At 52.1% G+C, this 24,711-nt stretch overlaps 1 protein-coding gene across 1 annotated transcript; it reads right to left on the bottom strand.

Annotated features, from left to right (window-relative positions):
* Positions 1-7,858: 7,858 nt before the first annotated feature.
* On the bottom strand, positions 7,859-22,824 carry LOC128826600 (homeobox protein otx5). Its single transcript, XM_054009964.1, has 5 exons — positions 22,774-22,824; positions 22,523-22,580; positions 16,198-16,378; positions 11,340-11,491; positions 7,859-8,950 (listed from the first exon to the last, which is right to left on the bottom strand). Exons 3-5 carry the CDS (start codon positions 16,292-16,294, stop codon positions 8,327-8,329), a joined length of 873 nt encoding a protein of 290 aa, XP_053865939.1. The 5' UTR covers positions 16,295-16,378; positions 22,523-22,580; positions 22,774-22,824; the 3' UTR covers positions 7,859-8,326.
* Between the last annotated feature and the right edge of the window lie 1,887 nt (positions 22,825-24,711).

Genomic DNA, 24,711 nt, shown 5'->3' with positions numbered 1-24,711 from the left:
CAGGGGCAATTCACACAGTTCACAATTCACAGACCAGCTACCCCGGTGTAACCCAGCCCCCTCCATGGGGACAGCTGCCAAGCAGCCTCCCGCTCTGAGCTCTGGGGACGCGCGTCGGCTTCGCCCCCACGGGCCCACCTAGACCCCAGAAATCCACCAGCTGTTATTGGCGGTCAGCGGGGGCGTGTCCGGGGCCCCGACCTGGGATCAGGCCCAGTTTGTGCCCGGTGCTGTACAAATAACCCCAGCGCTGCCCCTGCTCCAAACTGCTCCCGGTCTAGAAACCCCCTGCCCATCTGTGCAGCGCCCAGCATGACGGGGCCCTGATCTCGCTCGGGGTCTGTGCAGCGCCCAGCGCGAAAGGGCCCTGATCTCAGTCGGGGTCTGGGTGGCACCTAGCACGATGGGGCCCTGATCTCAGCTGGGGTCTGGGTGGCGCCCAGCGTGAAAGGACCCTGATCTCAGTCGGGGTCTGGGCAGTGCCCGGCGCGACAGGGCCCTGATCTTGGCCGGGGTCTGGGCAGAGCACCGGCGCGACGGGGCCCTGATCTCGGTCGGGGTCTGGGCGGCGCCCAGAGCAATGGGGCCCTGATCTCAGCACAATGGATCTGAATCTGCTTCCTATTGGAGCCCATCATCGGCTAATTTCCTCCAAGCCCCCCCGTCTTGGGCCTAGCATGACATGCCTCGGATGCAGGCTTCCGAGGGATTGGGGGTACCCCCCATGTGCAGATCTCCTGGAGGTTGGGGGTGCAGCTGTCCTGGGGTTCACACCCTCCCTGTGCAGCTCTCGGAGGGTGGGGGGCTGAGCTGCCCCCGCCCAGCGGCGCTGGAGGAGGCCGGGCTCGGCAGCTGTGGTACGGCCACTGGGGATTTGCCAAATGTGACCCACATTGCCCCAGCGCCCCCAGGCCTGGCGCGGGTCACATGGGCGCTGGCATCACCGGCTTAGAGCCGAGTGGATTTGCGATGTCATTTGAGGGCGGATTTAGGGGTTAAAGGGAAATGGATTTTTTCAAAACACAACATTCATTACGGAGCTGAATTAAAGATGCTCTGGGAGCAGAGCAGAGAGCACAGGCCAGGCGGGAGGTGATGCCACTCACCCCCTCACCCGCCCCCCTTCTCACCCAGACGGCTGCAGTGCAGGGACCTGGGCTGGCAGCTACCGGGGCCAGGGTGCCTGGCCGGGGCAATTTCCTGCTCCTGCTACACAAGCACAGAGGCGGGGCTGGGAGCCCGGACTCCTGGGTTCTCTCTGCAGTTCTGGGAGGGAAGTGGGGTCTAGTGGGTAGAGCGGGGGGGGGGAGCTGGGAGTCAGGACTCCTGGGTTCTCTCCGCAGCTCTGGGAGGGGAGTGGGGTCTAGTGGGTAGAGCAGGGGCTGGGGGTCCAGACCCCTGAACGCTGGGAATGGCCAACAGGGAACAGGTCACTCGATAACTGCCCTGTTCTGTTCATTCCCTCCAGGGCACCTGGCATTGGCCACTGTCGGAAGACAGGATACTGGGCTAGATGGACCTTTCATCTGACCCAAGGGGGCCGTTCTTCTGTTCTGGGTTAGGGTGCAGGAGCTGTTTATACAGGGACCCCTTACCCAGCAATGAGACGCGGACCCTCTGGGGTGCAGCGCGGGGGCTGTACGTACAGTGACCCCTCACCCAGCCCTGAGATGCAGCCACCTCTGGGGTGCGGCACGGGGGCTGATTAAGGTCCCACAGCATTTGTGAGAGGGAGTGTTGGTGTTTTGCCCCACTCCTAAGTGGATAATTCACATTGATGCAGACAGCTGGATTTGTAAGGTCCTGTCCGTGTCCAACCCTCCCCTGAAGCCAATGGACCGAATCCCTCCACCCTCGCAGGCACGGACCTGAGTCTCCTAGAACGTTAGCCAGTTTTAGCCAACGTCGTACAGAGCCGCTGTGACACATGGAATCATTTCTATGCCAGCAGAGCCCGGAGACCCTGGCCAAGATCAGGGCCCCGTAGGGCTAGGCGCTGCCCAGACACGGGCCGAGATCAGGGCCCCGTCACGCTGGCCCTGCCCAGACCCCGGCCGAGATCAGGGCCCCGTCACACTGGCCCTGCCCAGACCCCGGCCGAGATCAGGGCCCCGTCACACTGGGCGCTGCCCAGACCCCGGCCGAGATCAGGGCCCCGTCACACTGGGCGCTGCCCAGACACGGGCCGAGATCAGGGCCCCGTCACGCCGGGCTGCTGCATGGACACCAAGGAAGACCGACGCTGCCCCAAATAGGTCACAGTCCTAATAGACAAAGAGGATCATTCTCCCCATATTACAGACGGGGAAACTGAGGCCCAAAGCGGGGCAATGACTTGCCCAAGAAGCGTGTGACAGCGCTGGGAATTTAACCCAGATCTCCTAAGACCCAGGGCAGCCTTAACCACAGTCCTCTGGGAGCAGGACTCCTGGGTTCTATATCAGCTCTGGGAGGGGAGGGGCGTCTGGTGGTTAGAGCAGGGGGGCTGGGAGCCCGGACTCCTGGGTTCTGTCCCTGGCTCCACCATTGACTCCCTGGCACGACCCTTCCAGAAAAGAGCCCTTGAGTCTTTAACCCCCGTCTCCCGTGGCCGGTCTCTCTTGAATTAAAGCCGGTTCCCCAGGGTGCCCCGCGCCCGGCCCCTGGTGGCAGCTGTCAGCCGGCATCGTGGAACCAATTTGTCATCTCTCCCGGACTCCCTAATCCCCACTAATTCAGTTACCCAGCTGCGCAGGGGGCAGCGGCCCTAAGCCGATTGGGACATTTGCTAAATTAGATCAGTAAAAATAACAAATTGTGTGTGTGTGGCAGGCGGGCGGGCGCTCGGCCTGGCTCCGGGGGGCGCAGGGCCCTGCAGTGGGGAGATGGAAGAAGGGGGCCAAGGCGGGAAAGGTGACGAGATCCCGGCAGGAAGTGGCTGGGCCAGCCCGACCAGCGTCTCCAGGAGCGGTGCAGGATTGGGGGGGCCTCACACAGTGCGATGTGGGTCCCCCAAATGTACAGTGGTAGAGTGGGAGTCAGAGCTCTGCTGGACCCCTGCTGTCCTCCCACAGCGGGGCAGAGAACCCAGGAGTCCTGGCTCCCAGCTCCCCCGCTCTAACCACTAGACCCCGCTCCCTTCTCTGAGCCAGGAATAGGACCAAGGTGTCCCGGCTCCCAGTCCCCTCCCACCCAAAGCTGGGGAGACTTAGGCCAGTAACTTCCCCCTTTCTGTGCCTCAGTTTCCCCTTCCGCTCTCCCCACGCTCAGGCCCCCCGCCATGGCTCCCTGCCCTGCCAAGCCCCCAGATGGAGGAAGGGAAGGATAATTGGCCCCGTTTCACAGAGGCCTGGAGAGAAGGTGACTCCGGGCCGGAGCCTTAACTGCTAGGCCGTGCTGCCTGGCACGGCCCCTCCAGCCCTGCCTCACGCCCCAGCTCTGGAGAGCAGCCGCCCGTCTCGCCCCTGCTCCCACCCCCTTGCCACCCTGCTGGGCCTGCCTCCATCCCCCACGGCTCTACCGCCCCTGGGCCCGGGCCGTGAGCAGCAGGGACAGGACCGACCTCCCAGCCCCTCGCCCCCAAAATCTGGCTCCTGTCCCACCCCAATCAGCCCCGTTACAGGCCTGAACCCTGCCAGACGGCCTGGCCAGCCAGCCAGTGGGGAGTGGGAGCCAGGACACCTGGGTTCTATCTCTGGCTCTGGGAAAGGAGTGGGGGCTCAAGGTTAGAGCAGGAGGGCTGGAGCCAGGACTCCTGGGTTCTCTCCCCAGCTCTGGGAGGGGAGTGGGGTCTAGTGGGTTAGAGCAGGGGGCTGGGAGCCAGGACTCCTGGGTTCTCTCCCCAGCTCTGGGAGGGGAGTGGGGTCTAGTGGGTTAGAGCAGGGGGTCTGGAACCAGGACTCCTGGGTTCTCTCCCCAGCTCTGGGAAGGGCATGGGGTCTAGCGGCTACCACACAGGAGCCAGGACTCTGGGCTCTGTGGGAGGATGCAGATGACAATCGAAGGACACCTCTTTCCCCCAGCCCTGTGCCCGATCCAGCTTGGGCCCTGCCCGGGATGGGAGAACCCCCCGACACAGAATGCCACTGGGGGGGGGGGGGAGGCGCATGTCTGGGACCCAGGGCTCAGGGTTATGGCCTGACAAGGGAGAGGCCGGAAGAGCAACGGGAAGGAGGGAAAAGCCCACGACAGAGGCCGGAGATTTTCTCAGGAACTTCAGCCCCCCAAATTCCAGTGGGATTCAGGCACCTTTGGGTCCCCTGGAAACCCCAGCCTGAGCTCGGGGCCCGACCCTGCTCCCATGAGAGTCTGGGCATTGGCTCGGAATCGGCTCCCATTTCCTCTATCCACACGCCCGCAGCCACCGGGCCTGTCTCAGTTTCCCGCAGTGCATTGAAGGCAATTGGGGAGAGGACGGGGTCAAGCTCCCTGGAGGGGCAATGGGGAGGGCGACTCTGAGGAGCTGAGGGTGACATTGTGGCCTCGTTGAGATGCAGGGGTGCCCTGAGCAGAGGCTGGTGATTTTGTGACCTGAGTGACTCCAGCTTCACTCACAGCTGGGCCCTGGGGGCCGGGCCAAGCCGTTCCTGTGGCTAATGTGGGGTGACCTCATGAACCTGCCTGTTGCGAAGACCTCTGTGCCTGCCCCCCCAAATCAGCAGGAACGGGGGACTCCAGACAGAGCTGAGACGGGCGTTGGCGCACAGCGGAGAGCGCTCGCCGTGGGCAGGTACCCCCCGTCCCCACCAGCCCCCCTCTCCCCTCAGTGGGTTCACACCAGGGCCCCACCACCCCTTGGAGCAGCCAGGAGACGTTCCCCCAGCTAATTCGACTGACGACCCTCAGCCCTGACCGGTAGCCACCACTGCTAGCCCAGCCCTGGGCTCCCCACTTCCCAGCCCTGCCGGTGCCCCTCACTCCCGACCCACAGCCCCTGCTAGCCCAGCCCTGTCCCCCCCAGCCCTGCCGGTGCCCCTCACTCCCGACCCGCAGCCCCTGCTAGCCCAGCCATGCCCCCCCAGCCCTGCCGGTGCCCCTCACTCCCGACCCGCAGCCCCTGTTAACACAGCCCTGGGCTCCCCCCTACCCAGCCCTGCCAGCGCCCCTCACTCCCGACCCGCAGCCCCCTGCTAGCCCGGCCCTGGGCTTCCCCCCAGCTCTGCTGGTGCCCCTCAATCCTGCCCTACGCCATTAGCTTCCATTAGAGTCCTCACCTGAGTGAAGTGACACAGGTGTGTGAGCATTTTGCAGGATCAGGGCTTAAATTAGCAACGGCAAGAACCAAAAAAGCCAGCCCAGATCTCAGAATCCTTTCCACATTTATTATTTATTTTTTTTATTTTTTTCAAATCTTTTTAAACCACCAAAAATTGGGGGCTGGTACAGGAAACTGCCTCTCGCTAAAACAAGAATAAATATCAAGTCATCAAAAATAGTTTGCATTGAAATTCTGTTTCTCCTACAGACACTGGAGTTTGACACCTAACAAAACTAGTCTAAAAACCCCCCCTCTACATCAACTTACAAAATAGACTTTTTGTTTTTAAGCCAGTACTTTAGTGCACACAAAAAACAATCAAGTTCTTTACAGATATTTATTGTCTCTGATTGTCGGTTTTTTTTTTTTTTTTTTTTTTTGCCCCCGTTTCTTTAAAAAAAAAACGACTGGAGCAAACCTATGGCTAGGAAAAAGCAAAAAATAAAACATTTCCACAGATAGAGGCGTGAAAATAAAACCAGCTCGTCGTAGGCTGTGGAGACGTGACCTCCTAATGCCGAGGGATGTGGCCACGTTAGCAGCTACGTAGTTGGGGGCTTCTTTGCAAAGGGAAGAGCGGCAGAACTGAAACCCACTGAGGTATCCAGCCGAGAAATAAATCAAAACGGCCTTTGTCTGTGAAGGTGGAAACGGGACAAAGAACTACAGAATCGCCCTAAACGAACCTCACAACGTGTCGGGGTTTTATTTACACGCAACAATTCTAAATGCGGCCGGTCAATTCCACAGCGCCCCAGATCTTGTCTCGTCAGATTCCCCGCTGCAAAGTGCTACCAGAGCCGGAGAGTTTTGCACGGGTGGATGTGATTGCACGAGGCCACAGGAGACGTTCGGGCCCCACAATGAGCTGTACGGTGGCTGGCAAGGAGACGTGCGTGGCGAGGTGGCTTCTGATGTTAGAACCGTCCCCAGAGCAAACGGCCGCCCCAGTTCACATCTCCAGGAGCCGGCCCAGCCGGATCTCAGCGGGTCTGCCTCAGGCAGAGACGGATCTGAACCCAAATCCGCTACATCTTTGGGGGAGTTTCTATGCAGCCAGTTTTGGAGAAGGGGAGCAATCGAAGTGGTCTGATTAGAACAGAAAGAGCTGGTTCTCCACTGTCTTGCACCCACTAGTGTGGAACAGGTGTGGACAGATCCGGTTTCACGCTTCTTCTGCACTAGTGTAAATGCGTGTGCAAGGCAACAGGGAAATCGGGCTGCAAAGCGTCCCCAATTCTCCCCCCCTCCCCCAACGGAGCCGGAAGGGGAAGCTCCGTGTGAATGCAACGGAGTCAGGTCCGCACTGCTGGGCTCCGACGTGGCTGGAAATCAGGATGATTCGGGGAAAGCGTCTGTGTGTTCGACAGCGGGGATCTGGCCCGAGTTCCCCCACCTCCTGGCCAGTCCCCATCTCAGCTCTCCCCCACCCCACACGAGCCGGGCGGACACGATCCTGTCCCCCTCCCAGGGACTTCTGCCACTGGGGTGCGAGAGCAGCAGGATCTGAACCCAGGTCGACGGCACCCCTTTCTGGCCCCCGGGGCACGTGCGAAGGGCTCCCAGGATTGGAGCCTCCGTGGGGTGGGAAGTTGTGCTTTGCGCATAGACGTTGCCACAGACCCTCCAAGATATTTCGGTGCCTAACTCCCATGGGAGAGAGATTTTCCAGCCCTGCAAAGAGCCCGAAGGTCTGATCGCTTGCGACGGGCGGCGCCGAGGCCGGAGCCTTCTAAATCAATGCGTTCCAGTGAATTTGGGGGGGTCGAACATTTGTCGTCACTTCCAAGTTAACCCCCCCCCCAAAAAAGGGGTTTGCACCCAAAATATCCAGGGGGGAGGGGAAATGAAGGCTAGAATAAAAAGCCACCCTGCAAACAGACAGGCAGGCCTTGCTCCTGGCTTGCGACGCTGGCCTCCCAGCATAGATCTCTCCCCGCCAAGTCGCTGAGTGCGACCCGGTCTCCTGCCCTGCTTGCTAAAGACAGAGGTGTGGCCTGGCCCCCTCTGGGGCGGAGCTCAGCAGCTGGCGTCCCAGATGGGCAGCCCCTCTCTCTGGCAGGACGTGGCCGGCGAGGTCTCCAGCCAGAGGAGACGGGGCCTCAGTTTCGGACGACTGGACCGTGGGCAGTTGAACCTGGAGCCGATTCAAACCTGATGCTCCCTAAGCCATCCTCGCTGGGCTGGGACCTCGGCACACGCCCTTCGCCCTGGCCCTCAGCTTTGCCCAGCACAGAGCTGTCCATCCACAGATCCCCTGGCCCCCTGCAAAGGGAGGGCGCGACAGAAGGGGAAACTGAGGCACGGGGTGGAACATCTGACACCCAATCATTGGCAGGGCTGGAAATAAAGCTGAGGCGAACTGACTCCCGGGGCCCACTTCTCAAAACTTCGCTCCCCTCCCAGCACCGGAAATAGAACCCAGGAGTCCTGGCAGCACATGTCTTGACCTAACTGCTCCACCCCAGGCCCTATTTCATTCTTCGCTCAGACCCCCCCATCGAAGGATCAGGCCAGGGCTAGAGAGAAACCGTGAAAGACAGAACCAGGAGCCCCCCCCCCCCCCCCCAAAATGTGCAAGGGGCAGGGGGGGCTACTTCCCACCCAAAACCAGCCGTGGCACTTCCCAGCTCCACCCCTGCAGATCCGGGTGCCACTTGGTGAGCGTGACACTGACGGGGGAGGCTGCCACGCCAGCCAGGCCCCGCCCCGGGGGGATCCCGGCTGAGACTCCTTGACAGATTTCGTGTCCGGGGCTCGGGCGGGAAGAAAACCCCGCGGTGCTGCCCGGCGCGAGGGGCCCCTGTGACCATGCGGGGTGAGGGTCTCAGCCACCGAATGACCAATCAGGGCATGTTTGCGGCTGCTCACCAAGGAAGGGCAAGTCCCCGCCGTGATGCCGGGAAATGGGGGATCCCCCCTCGCTCAGATCCCCGACGCCGATTCCAATCTCAATCCAGCAACGGACACGGGTCGGAGCCGAGCTGGTTCAAGGAGGGTGGTACCGGGGAGGGGAGGGACGGGCCTTTGGGGGAGGGAGGGGGAAGAAACAACGGACAGGGGTTGTCTCCCTGGCTGCCTCCCGCCACTTCACAAGACCTGGAACTTCCAGGAGCTCTGATCTTTGTAATCCAAGCAGTCCGTGGCGTTGAAGTTGAGTTTCCAAGAGGCCGTCTGATCCTTGTAGTCTAAGCAATCCACCGAGCCGAAGCTCAGGCCGGCCGTGCCAAAGCCCTGGCTGGACAGGGAGGCCGGGGACTGGCTGAGGTGGCTTCCCATGGCCGGGGCGGCGATGGGGCTCAGGGCGGCACCGGGGGCGGAGAGCTGCGGGTGCATGGGCGAGAGGTAGGAGCCGCAGTCCAGGCCGGTGAAGTAGGAGGAGGAGCCGGCATAGCTCTGGGGGTAGCCGGCGGCCTGGGTGTAGGTCATCGGGTAGGCGGCAGAGCGCTGCATGCAGGGGGTGGCCGAGGAGGCCAGGGGGTCGGGGATGGGGGAGATGGAGGCCGGGCTCCAGATGGAGACGGTGGCGCTGGCCGTGGAGCTGGGGGTGCCCGAGGTGCCGGCGGGCGGGGGGCTGTATTGCCCGTTGGTGCTGGTTTCCGAGCTGGTCTCCCGGGCCGGCGAGCTCTTCTTCTTGGCCGGGCGCGCCTTGGCCTGGCCGCTGCTTTGTTGCTGCTGCTGGCGGCATTTGGCCCGTCGGTTCTTGAACCAAACCTGCCGGGAGAGGAGGGGGGTGAGTCACAGAGCTCGGGGGGGTCCCTTTGTCCTGGCCCTGGCCCGGCTGTAACAGCCGACCCTGTCCATCTCCGTCCCCTCCACAATTCCCCTCACCACCACCCTCCTCCCACACGGAGAGCTAGGGCGGAACAGAGCCAGCCGTGACTGGCATTATCCCCAGAGCAGATAGGGAAACTGAGGCTGCAGGGGGGAGCCTCTAGAAAAAAACCCATAATATCGGGACCCTGACAGCGTCGAGCACTGGGGATTTCCTGGCAGGAGCAGGGTAGAACTCAGCTGTTCCTCATTCAAAAGTGACCCACACCCACACACACCCCTCCCTCCCCGCAATCTTCCCCGAACCTTAGCAGTATAGGGCCTAGGATACAGAGTGGCGCATTGCTGAGTCCGTCCAGCAGACGGTGCACACACACAGACACACACACGCTGGCTCATTGCCTTACACTCAGCCTCAAATTTGTCCTCCCCCCGACCTGGTGATGTTTCTCTCCGTTCCCAGGACTCATCCCTTCCCAGGTGACTCACAGCCATTCCGGGTCTCTCCCGTCTGCTGCCTGCCCGGTCTAGTCCCGGACAGCTCAGCTCCCGGATGCCGGGGAGACAATTCCCCCCCCATGGGCATCGGCAGGAGATGGCTATTTTCTGTATCCCTCCGAAAACGGCGGCGAAGTTGCAACCCCGGGATCCAGAGTGTTTATTTGCAGCATTAGCAGGCGCAGGGCAGATGTCAAAGATGAACGTCTCCCGCTCCCTGGGGAGCTGCCCGGAGTCGAAGAGAAGGGGAAGCGACTTCGAAATCCTGCCAGTGCTGTAAACAAGGACTCTGCATTCTGGGCTTAGCCCTTCGCTGTCATGTCGGGGGGGGGAACTCATCCCATCACGTCTCCTGAGAAACCCGGACCCCTTCCTGTAGGACGCAGAGGGAGGGCGGCCAATTATCGGGAGAGCTCACGTGGCAAATTTAAAAAGAGTCCAAATTTGACTGATTTCTATTTTAAGAAAATGGCAGGATTTCTAAGCCAAATCTCGGGCTCTGTTAACACTCAGGGTTGGCGAGGCGGTGGGGCGTTCTGGGTAGCTGGTGAGTCGGCTCCGAGCTCCGGGCAGCCGGGCTCTGTCTACATGGGAAAGCTAAACTGATTTCGCTTAAACCGGTTTATTTAACCCAACGCCAGAGGCCGGGACGAACGCTCCGGTTTCGGTTTAAAAGCGGCTTGTTGGGGGGTAAACGTTGGGCTGAAGCAAAACTGAAATCAAGTCGCCCTGAGGGGTGATCTCCACGCACGGATTTTGTCCTGGTACAACCGGATCAGCCGGGGGGGGGGGATATTTATCGAGACAACCGTACCCCGACCCAGTTTTACTGGGATGAAAGCGTCTTAAACGGGGGGGTCACCTACGTTGTAGCTTCTGTCAGTCAACGGTATTGCACCCCCCATGGGCTGTTGGCAGGGACTGGGGTGGGGTTTCAGTAGGGGGCACTCTCCCCTCCCAGGCAGGGCTGGCCCCGATGCCCCACGGCAGCGCTAGGGGGCGCTGTGCAGCAGGGAGTGGGGGGGGGGCTCAGTAGGGGGCGCTCTCCCCTCCCAGGCAGGGCTGGCCCCGATGCCCCAGGGCAGCGCTAGGGGGCGCTGTGCAGCAGGGAGTGGGGGGGGCTCAGTAGGGGGCGCTCTCCCCTCCCAGGCAGGAGTGGCCCCGATGCCCCAGGGCAGCGCTAGGGGGCGCTGTGCAGCAGGGATTGGGGTGGGGATTCAGTAGGGGGCGCTCTCCCCTCCCAGGCAGGGCTGGCCCCAATGCCATCTTCCAGCAGAGACGAACACCGCAGACCTGCCCTCCCGTGGCCCCGCTGTGAAGAGTCCAGGTATTTACTCACGCGCTCAGCTGGGAGAACCACATTCATCCTCCCAAATCCCCCGGCAGCTTCCCTGGACTTCAGTCCCTACCCAGCCCTGCAAGGTTCATAGCACAGCCCCCTGGCTCCTGTCCAGAGGTGGCCGCCTTTCCGGGCTGGACAAACACCCCCTCTTGATACCACACGCATTGGGTCACGTTTGTGGCGCCCCACAAGGGATGTAAAATCTTGTTCCACCTCCATTGCGAGCTGGGATTTCCCCGGGAGCTGCCGGAAGCTGCACCCAGAACTCAACCTGCTCCCAAACCCCAGCACGCTGCTAAAGGAGAATCCCCATCGGCTGTCAGCAGTATAGGGCTTATGACACCCAGGTGAGCAGTTCCAATTCCACCCAGCAGAAGGCAGCGGCCAGCCATGGGTGCTCACACATACACACTTCCCAGCAGGGGGCAGTAGTATACACACACACAGACCCCTGCCTCGCCAGGGGTCGGTCCGGACTACCATCCTCACCTGCACCCGGGACTCCGGCAGGTTGATCTTGAGCGCTACCTCCTCCCGCATGAAGATGTCGGGGTAGCGGGTCTTCGCGAAAAGCGCCTCCAGAATGTCCAACTGGGCCCGCGTGAAAGTCGTCCGCTCGCGCCGCTGCTTCCGCGGGGTGGCTGCGGGGGGGGAGGGGAGATGGTTACACCCACTGTCCTCAGGGTGGGACGGACCAGCCAAGGGGGTTGTCCCCGAAGGGGGGAGCTGGGGAAGCAGCAAGAAGTGCTCCCCCCACGCATCTGTCTCTCCCTGCCCTTCAGCAACCCGCCCCCTCTCCAGGGCACGGTGGGGGGTGGGGGCAGGCAACTTGTGCCACTACATTACCGTAATACATCTAATAAATAACATACAGTGCCACGTGCTAGGAGGGTCCTGGGCCGCAACTGGGGCACTACCGTAATACACCTAATAAATTGCGTACAGCGCCTAGCGCCAGGGGGCCTGGCCCGTGACTGAGATGCTACCGTAATACACCTAATAAATAATATGCAGCACCTAGCGCCGGGGAGCCTGGCCCGTGACTGGGGCGCTACTCTAATACACCTAATAAATAATGTACAGCACCTAGCGCCAGGGGGCCTGGCCCACGACTGGGGTGCTGAGGTGCTACCGTAATACACTACCAAATAATCATAATCATTCAGCCCTGGGATTTCTGGGCCACTCCACAGTTCAGAGCAATTTGTTACCAGCGAAAGAGACCTCGGCTAAGGCAAGGTAGCTCGGAAGGCAGGAGAGTCTAGTGGTTAGACCACCAGGCTCAGGATCAGTGACCTTGGCGAAACTGGGCCATCGTCGCTCTGTGCCTCAGTTTCCCACTGTGTGAAAATCAGATCTCTTTTAGGAGCCTCAGATTTGGTCCGTCTACTCCCAAGTCACTTTTGAAACCACGCCCGTGTGGCCACGCATCGCACGTGACGCACACCCAGACTGCTCGGGGTGCGTGTGCATTGGGACGCGTGGTCGAGATTAGAGGAACCCTGCACTAGGTCACACGTTTGCTCAGCATTTCTCCTGCGTCCCTGCTTAGAGCCGGGAGATCCTATAGCTGGGTCCGGTTCAAAGCCGGGAATCCAGAAATCCCCCGCAATGTTGGGCCAAGCTTGGATCTGAACTTTCTCGCGGGTGTCATCTCTGAGAAACACATTCAGCGTCTCAGTTTGCAGCTTGTGCTGTCGTCTGCACCCGGGCACCGCTGAGTGTAACACACCAGGGAACTGGAATGAGAACCGTTCGCACCCGCATCGCACGAAGCCGGCTCGTCCCTCGCCACATTTTAATTAGCTTTAGGAAAATCAAATAAATATGCACATACATGTCCAAATCATTGCAGTTTATTTATTGCTAGCCAGTAAATCTGCTGTGACAAGTGATATTAACAAGGATCACTTGTCACAGCAGACTTACTCAGCCCTGCCAAGCCTGGGGACAAATTAAGTCCTATGGCTTAGAAAAGCCCCTGGTGGCCGCATGTGGCCACAGCAGCTGCATTTGAGAAACAAAGAGAAACAGCAGAACTAAAATTCATTTGCAAATTCAACACCATTAATCTGGGCTTGAATAGGGACTGGGAGTGGCTGGCTCACTAGAGAAGCAGCTTTTCCTCTCCTGGAATTGACACCTCCTCATCTATTATTGGGAGTGGACTACATCCACCCTGATTGAATTGGCCCTGTCAACACTGGTTCTCCACTTGTGAAGTAACTCCCTGCTCTCCATGGGTCAGTATATGATGCCTGCATCTGTAACTTTCACTCTATGCATCCGAAGAAGTGAGGTTTTTACCCACGAAAACTTATGCCCAAATAAATCTGTTAGTCTTTAAGGTGCCACCAGACTCCTTGTTGTTTTTGTAGATACAGACTAACACGGCTACCCCCTGATACTTGAGAAACACTGCGAGTCTACACCCTGAAGCGTGGAATTGTCTAACACGTCTGCACACTAGCTGCATCTGGTAGCTCAAACAGGGTTCGTCTTATGTAAGGGAAAGAGATCCTATTCTAACCCCAAAGGGTCTCAGAACCACCAACCCCAAACATTCAAAAATCATGGGGCAGGTTCCCCAAAAACCATGAGATTGACTTAAAAACCATGAGATTTTAGGGGGGGAAATAATAAATGTTGGGTTCTTTTTATTTGCCTTCTGCTTTTCCAGCCTTCATGATTTCCAATGAAACCTCCAAAACTATTAGGACTTTAATTAATATATCAATAAAAAATAAAATTCATAAGAGTATATTTAATTAATATGATTCCATTAATATTTCTAAAGCTTTTACAGCTTTAATTAATATACTTTTAATAAAATAAATAATAAAATAATATTGAAATTAATCGCATTCTGATTAAACGGCTAAACTTTTTAGGGGGGATAATTAATATAGAATTAATAAAATAAATAATAAAATAATGTTTTAATTAATATCATGCTGATTAAACTTCCCAAACATTTGGGGCTTTTGTATATTAATATTAAAATAAAAAATAAAATGATATTGTAATTAATAACATTCTGATTCAACTTCTAAAACTTCTAGGGCTTTTTTATGCTTTTGTATTTGTTGTGACAATTATGTACGTTAGGTGAAGGGAGAGGAATCTTTAAAAATGTGAGGACATTTTGAGCAACAAAAACCAGGAACAAAATGAATTTACAGTTCTGACAAAAACAATCCAAGCCGCGGTTGACAGAAGTACAAAGCGCATCGCAAAGGTGTTAAAACCCTTGCCTTGATGTTGAATCAAAAGCAAATAAAAGGAAAGAGAAGGGCTTCTTTTTAAAAAGGGGTTGAATTTTCTAAACTTTTCCTCTTCCAAAAATGTTTTCCAACACTTTATCCAATTGTTTTAGAGAAGGGTCCAACTCTGCGAGGTTCAGTGAATGCTCACTTCCACGGCCTAAATTCTAGCTTCAGTGAAGCTGTGAAGATTTACCCGTAAGATCTGACTGCAGGATTGGGGCCCTGTTCGGATCAGTTGCGTATATCTGGATTTTACACGAGTTTTGAACTGAGAATACCACACACCAGGGGTTCTCAACGTTGCTCTTTCTGAGGCCCCCTAACATGCTATAAAAACTCCACCGCTCAGCTGTGCCACAAGAACTGTTTTTCTGCATATAAAAGCCAGAGCCAGCGTTCAGGGGTAGAAGCAGGACACTTGTCCAGGGCCCCACGCCACAGGGGGCACTGAGAAGTTGTTCAATCTTTGGCTTCAGCCATGGGTGATGGGGCGTGGGGCTCCGGGCTGCAATTCTGCACAGCGGGGCTTTGGCTTTCTGCCCTGGGCCCTAGTGAGTCAAATGCCAGCCATGCTTGGTGGACCCACTGAAACCTGCCCGCAGCCCCCCACGGGGCCCCGGACCCCTGGTTGAGAATCACCCCGCACACCACTAGGGCCTCGTTGCTGGTTTGAGAAGACGGTAGATTTACTAAGATCCATTTAACGTTTAGATTGTGTTTTCTTCCAATCCCACAATTCACTGTAGAGATTCGTTTTTCTCTTGGTACGTTCGGACACTGAACTGGGCGTCAGTTCTCTTTGATGTTCACATTTGGAGTCCCTACCTTTGCCTTCAACTCTCTACCACTCTTTAGATATTTCGATATTTTGTTTCCTCCGATCAAGTGAAAATACCACGCGGCCCACAATGCAAGAGCCGATTGATACGCACGACTTTAAGTTGTGTTGATCGGCTGGCCGGAGAACAGCAAGGAGATTTGGGGACTTAAATCATATGACATAAACAATGGCATTAAACCCCTATCCTGGGGAAAGCATCCGGGGCCAGGATACCTACTGGGCTATCCGGCTTTTTAGCAATTGATTTCAAAGTTTGTAAACAAGTGAACTGCTGAGTTTCCATTTCCAATTCAGCTTGCGTACTGCTGACTTTAAAGGTTTAATAAAGCCCAAACGACAATAAACTGCTTGCAGGCCAGCGTTCAGAGTTTCAATTAGAGGGGACATGAATGCAAGGAGAGCAGAAAGCCACTGATCACAAATTCCCACAGGCAACCCTTGGGCTCTCAGGTGACCTCTGTCAAAGTATCTCTGAATCATATTCTATGAATCAAACCCCAGTCTCTTCTAGGCGACTATTTCACTCTGACAACTGGTCACTCTCCAATAATCATCATGAAAAGGGAAAATAAATGGATCACAGAGAGTGGGTGAAATAAACCAATTATTATACAGTGAGCAAAACACTCTCTAGAATAACTGGCTGATCTCAGTCGCTAAAGAATAACAGGGTTAGCTGACTCGGCCAGTGTCACGGTAACTGGTTTATTTAGCTGTATTTATAATAATAACCAAATGATTTTGCTTTCTTTCTCTAGAATTATAACAACAGCTGTTTGCTTTTTCCAGTGCCTATAGAATAACTAGTCTCCTTCACTCACGCAAGATAACGCTCAGGACAACGCTAACATCTCGCTGAGAATAATGAATTTCTTTGATGTGTGAAATAATTGTAACTGGCCTATTTCACTCACCCGATTGAACAGAAACTGGTGTCCTCAGCTCTGTGCGATAAGAAGCAGGGTCTTTTGCTAGCTTATTTCACTCTCTCTACAATAATTGGTTTCTTTCCCCCCAACAACCACAACAGGGTGATCAGATGTCCCGGTATTTGGGACTTGGTCTTATATCGGATTCTATTACTCGCCACCGATTTTTCACACTTGCTCTCCTCCGCTCACCCTAATCCACAACCCACTCCCCAGAAATTGACAGATCTGAAATTGACGGTAGGTCCTGCTGTGGCCTCCGGGACCCTAGTCTCTGAGCGCCCCTGGGGGAATCGCAGAAAGGCACTTACTTGGGTATCCCACGGCGGAGTGGAGCAGGTCCATGCCCGGTCCCGCTAGGGTTAACCCATTGACTGCGTAATGAGGCTGCTTCATATAGGACATCATGCTCAGGAACTGGCGATCCCGAAGGGGCTCCTTCTCCTGTCGTCCACGCTAGGTTATTCCAGTCCGCTCAGCTGCCCAGGCTCCCTGCACAGTGGGGAGAGGAAAAGACACACCCAGAAATTGTGGGCACCCTCCTCTAAAAGCGGCCAGGGGGAGCTGAGGGAACGGCTCATCCAATGGTGAGAAGGCAGCATGGGGACTTCACACCTTCAAGGGACCAGGGTTGAAGGAGACTTTGGTTAACCCTTTAATCCACACTTCCCTTCCCATTAACTCAATCAAGCCCAGCAAATCTCCCCGCCCTCCCCCGCACTGGGCCAAAGACCAGCTGCTGTGGGCATGGGGCCGGAGAAGGGGGTGGCTACAGGCAAGAGACACAAAGAGGCATCTCCGGAAAGGTGAAGGAACATCAGTCCATACAGCACCAGTTAAGTCGACCCCTATAAGAAAGAAGGACTCCGGCCAGTTTCCATTCAGTAGGGTGGGAACTTCTGCACAGTCTGAAGAAGTGTGGGGGAAGCGTAGGGGCGGGTTGGGTTTTTGGCTGATTGTATCAGGCCGGATCCTCAGCTGGTGTGAACCAGACCAGATTTGCTCGTTAACACCAGCTGAGGGTCTAGAACTGGGATGCAGCTGTTCCGATTTAGGCCAGCTGGGGGTGTGGGCCCAGGATCATTGGGGCTTCCAGGGCATAGGCTAGTGAAGAAATGTACAAAGTTGGAAGACCAGGATTTTGCTAACAGAATAATTTCATGTGGTCAGGTGACCAGAGCGAGACCCTGTGGGGTGGGACCAGTTCCCTAGGGGACAGGGCCCTGGATGGAGATGCTGAAAACCTGGTTCTAGTCCCAGTTCTGCCAGTGAACTGATGTATAAGTCGCTGCCCCATTTAGTGCCTCAGTTTCCCCTCCCACTCCTTGTCTATTGTGATTGTCAGCTCTTTGGGGCACGGATTGTCTGTCACTCTTTGTGCAGTATCTGGCACGACGGGGCCCTGATCTCGGTCGGGGTCTGGGCAGCGCCTGGCACAATGGGGCCCCGATCTCGGTCTGGGCCTTTAGGGGCCAGCATAATACAAATAAATCAGTTCCATGCCAAAGAACCCTCGGGCAATCAATCTAAGAAGAGCTCTCTGTGAAAGGCAGCTGGTGTCAGGCTAAAGAAAAGGCCCCACTACCGCTGGCCTTCCCTTAGAAAATATTGCCAAAATGCCCATCCTGGCCCACCCCACGTTAATTTCCCCCCAAGAGGTAGCAACTTTGGGAGCCCTCGTGCGGCTGAACCTTGAGCATTTTAGAGTCATCTGCTCGGAGCAGATCTGATCGTGGCAACGCTGCTTACGTAGGCGGTTTTGGTCTAATTCCTCACCCAGTCACACTGTCATGGACACGGCGTGAGGGTGCGAGCACTTCGTGCAAACAGCTCACGATTGTTTGAGCACCGAACAGCGGCTGAAAACCAGGAGGCTGTTTTGCTAGTATAGACAAGAACTTGCTTTCTTGTTTCCTTTTGCCTTCACTTGCTGCTGTTGTCTGAGCCATTCCATCCCCAGACGGATTCAGGAAAGAAGAGGGAAACCGCGCCACCCCTCCACCGCTCTGTCTGTACCATTCCAACTCCCTCCAGGGGAACATGAGAATTCGTGCCACGCCAAGCCACATTTTATTGCGCTCATTCTGGTTAATAACAGGGCTGGTGATGAGCACGGCCCAGAAAACGCTCATAAATCACGAACGGATTCGATGCCTTTCTTTGGCCAGGTCTGAGGCTGCCAAACTAGAGCCCCGAGACATGGGTTCCAACAAGCAAAACCGAATGAAATAAAACAAAATTAGCCCTGCTGGGAAGTTTCCATAGGAGAAGAGCCATTTAACAGAATCCCCTTCCCTCTCCTCCCGTCTTCCTAAATGTTGTGGATTCAGATCAACCCGGGTCCAGAGCTCAGCTGGACTTGAAAAGTCAAAACACATCCCAGATTTTGGCTTCTTTCTGGTTTGGATCGGGAGGGTCTATAAAAGACCCACAGGGGGAGATTTCTGAGAGCAGAGGGCTCTTTCCATCTAGGAGACAAAGACAAAACGAGATCCTGGGCTTCATTTGTACAGCGCCTGGCGCAATGGAGCCTGGACCACGGTGCTACCGTAATACACCTAAAGCAATAAAAACGTACAGCACCTGGCACAGTAGGGATCTGGCCCATGCCTGGGCCGCCTATGTGTTACCGTAATACACCTAATAGAAACAAAAATGTACAACACTTGGCACAAAGGAGCCTGGACCATGGTGCTACCATAATATACCTAATGGAAATGAAAATGTACAGCACCTGGCACAGTGGGGGCCTGGCCCACGACTGGTGCCCCAGGGGCTATCACAATAAAAGTAAAAGAAAGATACAGTGGCTGAAAGTTGTCTGGAAACAAGAGACACCTTTTTAACAGCAAGAGCAGTTAACCTACCATTGCCAAGCCCAAGCATTAAAAATATCAGGCGTCAGGCTCCAAAAAAACCCAAAACAAATCACAAGATTGGCTTAAGAAATCACGAGATCTTCAAAGCCTCACAGAATGTGGGGGCCTTTTTATTTCATTTTCTGGGGTTGGCGCCTTTGCAGGTCATGTTTACAGGCTGTTCTCCACAGCCCTGCGAGCTAGAAACAAAACCGGCAAGCCCAACTCGGAAAACCCACCTCATTCCCGGGGCCCCGCGACTGCAGATTGGCCATGCTGGGACACCCTCCCAAGGGACTGGGGGATTTTCCACCCAACCTCAGAATCGAGCTGGGGTGTCTTTCTAAAAGACGCCCGCCAGTTATGGAGTCTGGTGCGGGAATTGCTGTTTGAATTTCTCGGATCGGGGAAGCGTAGGTCACAAGATCTTAATGGTTCCTTCTGGCCTTAAAATTTATTCATCAGAATAAATCCCGAAATGCCACGAAGATGGGTTTTTATTCATCTGGGGGCTGCTATTTTTGCCTTGAGCCAGGATTTCTGGTCTGTGCTGATTTTGGGTGAGGACAGAGGGGTCCAACTAATTCCTTATTCTCTCCATGAACAAACAGTGGGTAATCTCAAAAAATAGTGAGGGTTAAACCAAACTTCCTCCTAAAACAGCCCCTTGACTGCAATTTGCCATCCTCTGTCATTAGCTGCCTTGCATGGTAAGTTTCTGAGGGCACTTGTAAACAAGTGGAGGGGTGCGGGGGGATGAACTGATAGACTGACAGTTAGCAACACATTTGCACCTTACTAAGCAGCCTTCTGGAGTGAAGTCTGTAAACAGGGCATTGATGAATTTTTGCATTTCCAGATTCGATCAGAGGAAAAACTAGTCTGAGCAAGTTTCAGAGTAGCAGCCGTGTTAGTCTCTAAGGTGCCACAAGTACTCCTGTTCTTCTTTTAGTCTGAGCAAAAAACCAAAACCAAACAACCCCCCCCCACACACACACACAAATAAATCAAAAATAGAACCCATTAGAGGAGGAAAATCCAGAAAGAGCCTTTTAGAACAAATTGATGTATTAAGGGGAAAACTCTTTGGATCACTTGATGTTTCCCTGTTCTGTTCATTCCCTCTGGGGCACCTGGCATTGGCCATTGTCAGAAGACAGGATACTGGGCTAGATGGACTTTGATCTGACCCAGTACGGCCGTTCTTATCTTCTTAACATGTATTGGAATGTATTTTCAAAAACCCATTTTTTTTCTCCTTTTGGCTGACAGATGTAGGGTAAAATTTGCAAAAGCGTCTAAGTGATACTGTAGAGGAATTTAAAGTCCAATTTTTCACAAGGGCCTCCAAAGTCAGTCACTTGGGTGCTATTGAAAATGTGACCCCGAGTTATATATGATTATTGTTACCTAGTTCTTGTATAGCACTTTTCATCAGTAGCTCTCAAATCTGAAATGACAGTGCTCTAAGGTGATACTGTTAATAAATTTTCCCCCCCAAACAGAACCAGTTTAAATGCCCATGCTTTTTCTTCCAAATCTTTTATACAAATAATTCTGGTGATTTCGCTGACAAGTCAACAAAATCCACTTTAACTAAAACCACTAGAGATAGATAATCTGGGAAAGCACTGAGATCGATTTAAAATAATGGATTTTGCAGAATGGCCAGGCAAGGAAACAGAAAACATGGTTTTGAGTGTTGAAAAAACACTTTAAATAGCTCAAAGCATTTAAAAGCGGTTTTGATGATTTTGCAAAACCAGTATGAATTACATTCAGATCTTTTCTTTTCTTCCTAGTTCATAACGTGATTTGCGAAATCAAGTTTTCCTCTTTGAGGGGATAATAAGTTATTTTACCCAAAGAAACAACTGAATAGAAGACCTTTTAGCAGTGTTGTGTCTGAAATGTTTTGGTAGCATTTAGCTTGTTTCTGGCACAAAAAAAGCCATGAATCCCTGAAGAATTGCAGAATGCCACAATTTGATCCCAAAAGGTATGAATGTATTTTTCTCTCTAGAGATAGATTGCAATGTATATATATTTATAGATAGACACATTATTATTTTATTATTATTAGAAAGTCATCAGTTTTGTTTATGTTAAATATGCATATTGAAATATACTCTCCGGAATTCTATAATTATTATTTAAATGAACAAAGCAAGATGCATGCATCCTTTGTCAGGAAGCAAACAAAATAACTGAGCTGAACTGTAGAATATTGTTACAATTCATAGCAATGCAATTGTAGTACAACCAATATTCTGATAATTCTTTCCCCTTCTCTCAGTTAATTAATAGGAATTTAGATAAATCACATCTCCCTGAGAGTTTAAACTTAGACCTTAAAACAGAATAATAAAGATTTAGTTTTGAAGAGCTTTTTATGCATCATTTTTCGTTTGCGTTTTATGTATTGAAGATAACTTCACAATTAGAAGGGTCCTTTTTAAGGCTAATGGTGATGACTTAAAACGTGAATTATTATTCTTTTGAGTTGGAATGAAACCGACAAGATTATTCCTGGTTGGATTTGTTTCTGAAGGGAGATTACCACATTTGAACGTAGTTCTTTTACAGTGTTGATCATAGCAAAACAAAAGAGAAATCTTTTTTCCCATCCTCTCTAGATACAGGCTTTACCCTGAATCATTTCGCACTGGCATTCGCATGTTGAAAAGGAATATAAGGGCTTTCTAGAGCTGTAGCCAACCTTAATATTTTTTGGTGAAATTTGTCAGCGAGCCATTTTGTAACTAAACTTATATTGTTGTCAACGTCTTAGGCTGAGTGAAATATACAAATGGACCCGCAACTTGGCTGTGGTTACGACTGGCCAAATTTTCTCCCAGTTCAGTGTGATCTGTTCACAGTGGGTCGAATTGTGGTTTAAGCCCAGGCTGTGTGAATATGACAAATCACCCTACAAAAAATTCTTTGGCCTCTTGTTACTCAGTACAAAACCTTGGTTCCTTCACACCAACTTTGTTATTACTTTGTCATTATAATTATAGGAACCACTTTGTTTAAGATCCTTCTAAAAAAATCTGTCTCCATTTCCATTAATCAGATGTTTGAATCTGCAGGGAAAAAAACAGATTTTTTTTAAATCACAATTTCATTTTCAATTTGTTCTAATTTGGTGCCAGTTTAAGCCACCTTGTCCCCAGCCAGGTTACAATCTTTGCAACAGGAAAAAGCAAAAATTAATTTCCAATTCGTTAAAATTTTTTTGCAAAAGCATGAGTAGTGCCGTTTTAAAATTATCTCCATTTAAAACAACTCCAATCCCAGAGAATGCTGCGTGGCTGTTAAATATATAGGTGGTTTTGAACAAAAAATCTGTCTCTGTAGATATATTTTGTAACACTTGACTTAAAATTCCAACATGCAAACAAAATATAAGGGAAATGTTATTCTAAATTGATTTCCTGCTGAGAATGTATAAAAGGAAGTTAAGAAATAAGAATAAACCAAAGAAGAATGCCTTGTTTTAGATCTGTCCTGTTGGCTGGAAGAAATAAGGAAGATTTGCACGTTTGCGGTAGTTGTGTAGTTTTCTTTTTGAACTGTCCTTACCTCGGTAATGCCAAGAAAGAAAGTTTTCGGGTTTTCTTTGGGGATTTACTTCTTGCCCGAGCTAGGTTAGCGAGCAGAGGGCTCGAATGGCATAGTAGCAAAGTCAGCTCTGGAGTTAGCAAGCGAGGGGTGCAAATTCTGCTTTGGAGGGAGAAAAAAAATTCCTACCCTCCTTTACCAAACGTCTTCTTACCTTTTTGCCCAAGCAAATGTCTTTCCAAAGGGTCCAGACTGAACAGTGCCGGGAAGCGCTGGAAGAAAACATAACAGAGACCGGTTTGCTGCTGGATCACCAGAAGAGGATGGGCAAATCTTTAGCAAACCCATGCCATGCCAACCAACCCCCAAAAAAGCAGCGAGAAAGAGCAAAATGTGTTAAAAGGATAACTGAGAAGAGATAGAGGAGTCGAGCTGTATAATCTGCAATAAAAAGAGAAGCTTAACCTGAATCGGAGAGCAGATTTAGAGCGGTGCTGTAGATTCAGCAGACTTTTCCTCTCCCTCTCTCTCTGTGCTTTCAGATCTGAAGATTTGGGATTTTCTCCTCTAAGCCCCAGGAGTGGGGGTAGGAAGGGGGGGAGTGTTTGCTCAAAACAATTTTGTGTGTGAGCTAGGTCCATTCTCAGCTGTTGCCTTAAGAATCTCACATGATAGGAATTATAACAACAGACCTCTTGCAGATTAATGTCCAGGGGGAATTGTTTTTCTCAGATGGCTTGGGAGGTCTTTGCTCTCCTTCTGGAGGGAGAACATGGCAAAGGAGAAGGTCCATGTCTGGAATGGGGAGTTGTCTTTTAAAGTTTCACTTTGGCTTGAAATTTACTTTGATCGGAGTGGGTGTATGTTGGGGTAGCTTGTGATCAAAAACAGCAATCGGAAACTATACATCACAGCTGTGTTGGACTTTAATTCATCTAATTCATTGTCCAATTTCAACAGGTGGAACTTCTAAAAAAAAAGTAAAAATGAGAAGACACTGTACTGTAGCAGCGGACTAATATTTCGTTTGGAAAATGTCAAATCTAGTAGGAATGCTCCTTGTTACTTAATCATACGCAGAAATCTTTGCGGATTAGGACCTAATATTTCAAAAAACGATAACCCAAATATATTGCTTTTAAAAGATCGCAAATCTAGGCATGAAAGATAAGCCTCACGTTTCAAAGAAAGATACAAAGCAATCTTGTGTTTATTTTTAAGACCAGCAACCTAAGATTTGAGGTTACTTAGATTAAAAAACATTTAAGAGAGGAAAATAACATATTAGCAGAAAGAACATGCATGTTTGTTACATTCAGGCTAATGCAGTTTGCATAAAATGTGCTTAGATAGCAAACAACCTTTGAAGGATTATTTCACTTCTGCGTTCTTCCCCCTAATATTTAAAGCTGTGTTAATTAAAAAAAAATGTTAGAGTATTAAAAATATAAAAGTTCTGGTTCAAAAAGTCTGTATTGCTTTCGGGGAAGGAAGATCTCTTTGCAATCTATAGGCACAACTTTTAACCAAATCATTGCATGCCTCTAAAGAGGAACCAATATTCATATTTGAATTGTGTCTCTAATCATGAAGGTCCAAATTGCTACAAGCAGAAGAGACCAGCTCTTTTCTGCAGAGGTGGGCAGCCTCAAAGAAGATAGGATCCTTTTTCCCCCCCTCCTCTTTCCCGTTCTCCAATCTCTTTTCTTTATCTATATATATAAACAAATAACCAAATGAAGACACTCTGCAAAGGCAGCAAAATGAGAGATTGTAGGAGATTAACAATCTTTTGAGCAAGCTGATGAGACTAGAGACAAGGTCCAAAAATTTCATTCAAGAGCGCTTGGATTGCTCGGCTGAAATTACTCTCCTAAGAAGCTTAGAGGCAAAAATAAAATTCAGGGAGAAAGTTGGATTCATTTCCATACAGTTCGCTACACGAGAGAGAGAGAATACATGGCTTTCCGCACTTTCTTCCCTTATTTTATCTGCAAACCGAGGGGGTTTGCAGTAGATTAAGGTTTCACTTTGCAGCTAAGAAAATGCAAAGGCCAAAGAGTGTGAAAGGATGGCGTGCATATCCTTCAGAAGTCTAGTTGTTGTGTCTGGAGTTTTACTAATAACCAAGGGTCTCCTAGCATCAGGCGCATGTTGAAAGAGACAGTCCCTGCCCGAGAAACTTACAATATAAGGAAAAAGAAGAACAGGAGTACTTGTGGCACCTTAGAGACTAACAAATTTATTAGAGCATAAGCTTTCGTGGACTACAGCCCACTTCTTTGGATGCATATATATATACTCCTGTTCTTCTTTTTGCGGATACAGACTAACACGGCTGCTACTCTGAAACCTTACAATATAAGGGTAAGAGGAGAGACAATGGGTCAGGAGGTCTCAAAC

Source organism: Malaclemys terrapin, chromosome 20 (genome assembly GCF_027887155.1).
Source record: "Malaclemys terrapin pileata isolate rMalTer1 chromosome 20, rMalTer1.hap1, whole genome shotgun sequence".
In the NCBI taxonomy this organism is placed as follows: Eukaryota; Metazoa; Chordata; order Testudines; family Emydidae; genus Malaclemys; species Malaclemys terrapin.
Note: the sequence above shows the minus strand (reverse complement) of the source record. Positions and strands in the feature narration are given on the sequence as shown.

Excerpts from the sequence above, each read along its gene's own strand:
- LOC128826600 (XM_054009964.1), bottom strand. The coding sequence starts at position 16,294 with ATGATGTCCTATATGAAGCAGCCTCATTACGCAGTCAATGGGTTAACC. Across the intron at positions 11,492-16,197 it reads CTCCGCCGTGGGATACCCAA|CCACCCCGCGGAAGCAGCGG; the intron begins GTAAGTGCCTTT and ends CCCCCCCCGCAG. Across the intron at positions 8,951-11,339 it reads TGCCGGAGTCCCGGGTGCAG|GTTTGGTTCAAGAACCGACG; the intron begins GTGAGGATGGTA and ends CTCTCCCGGCAG.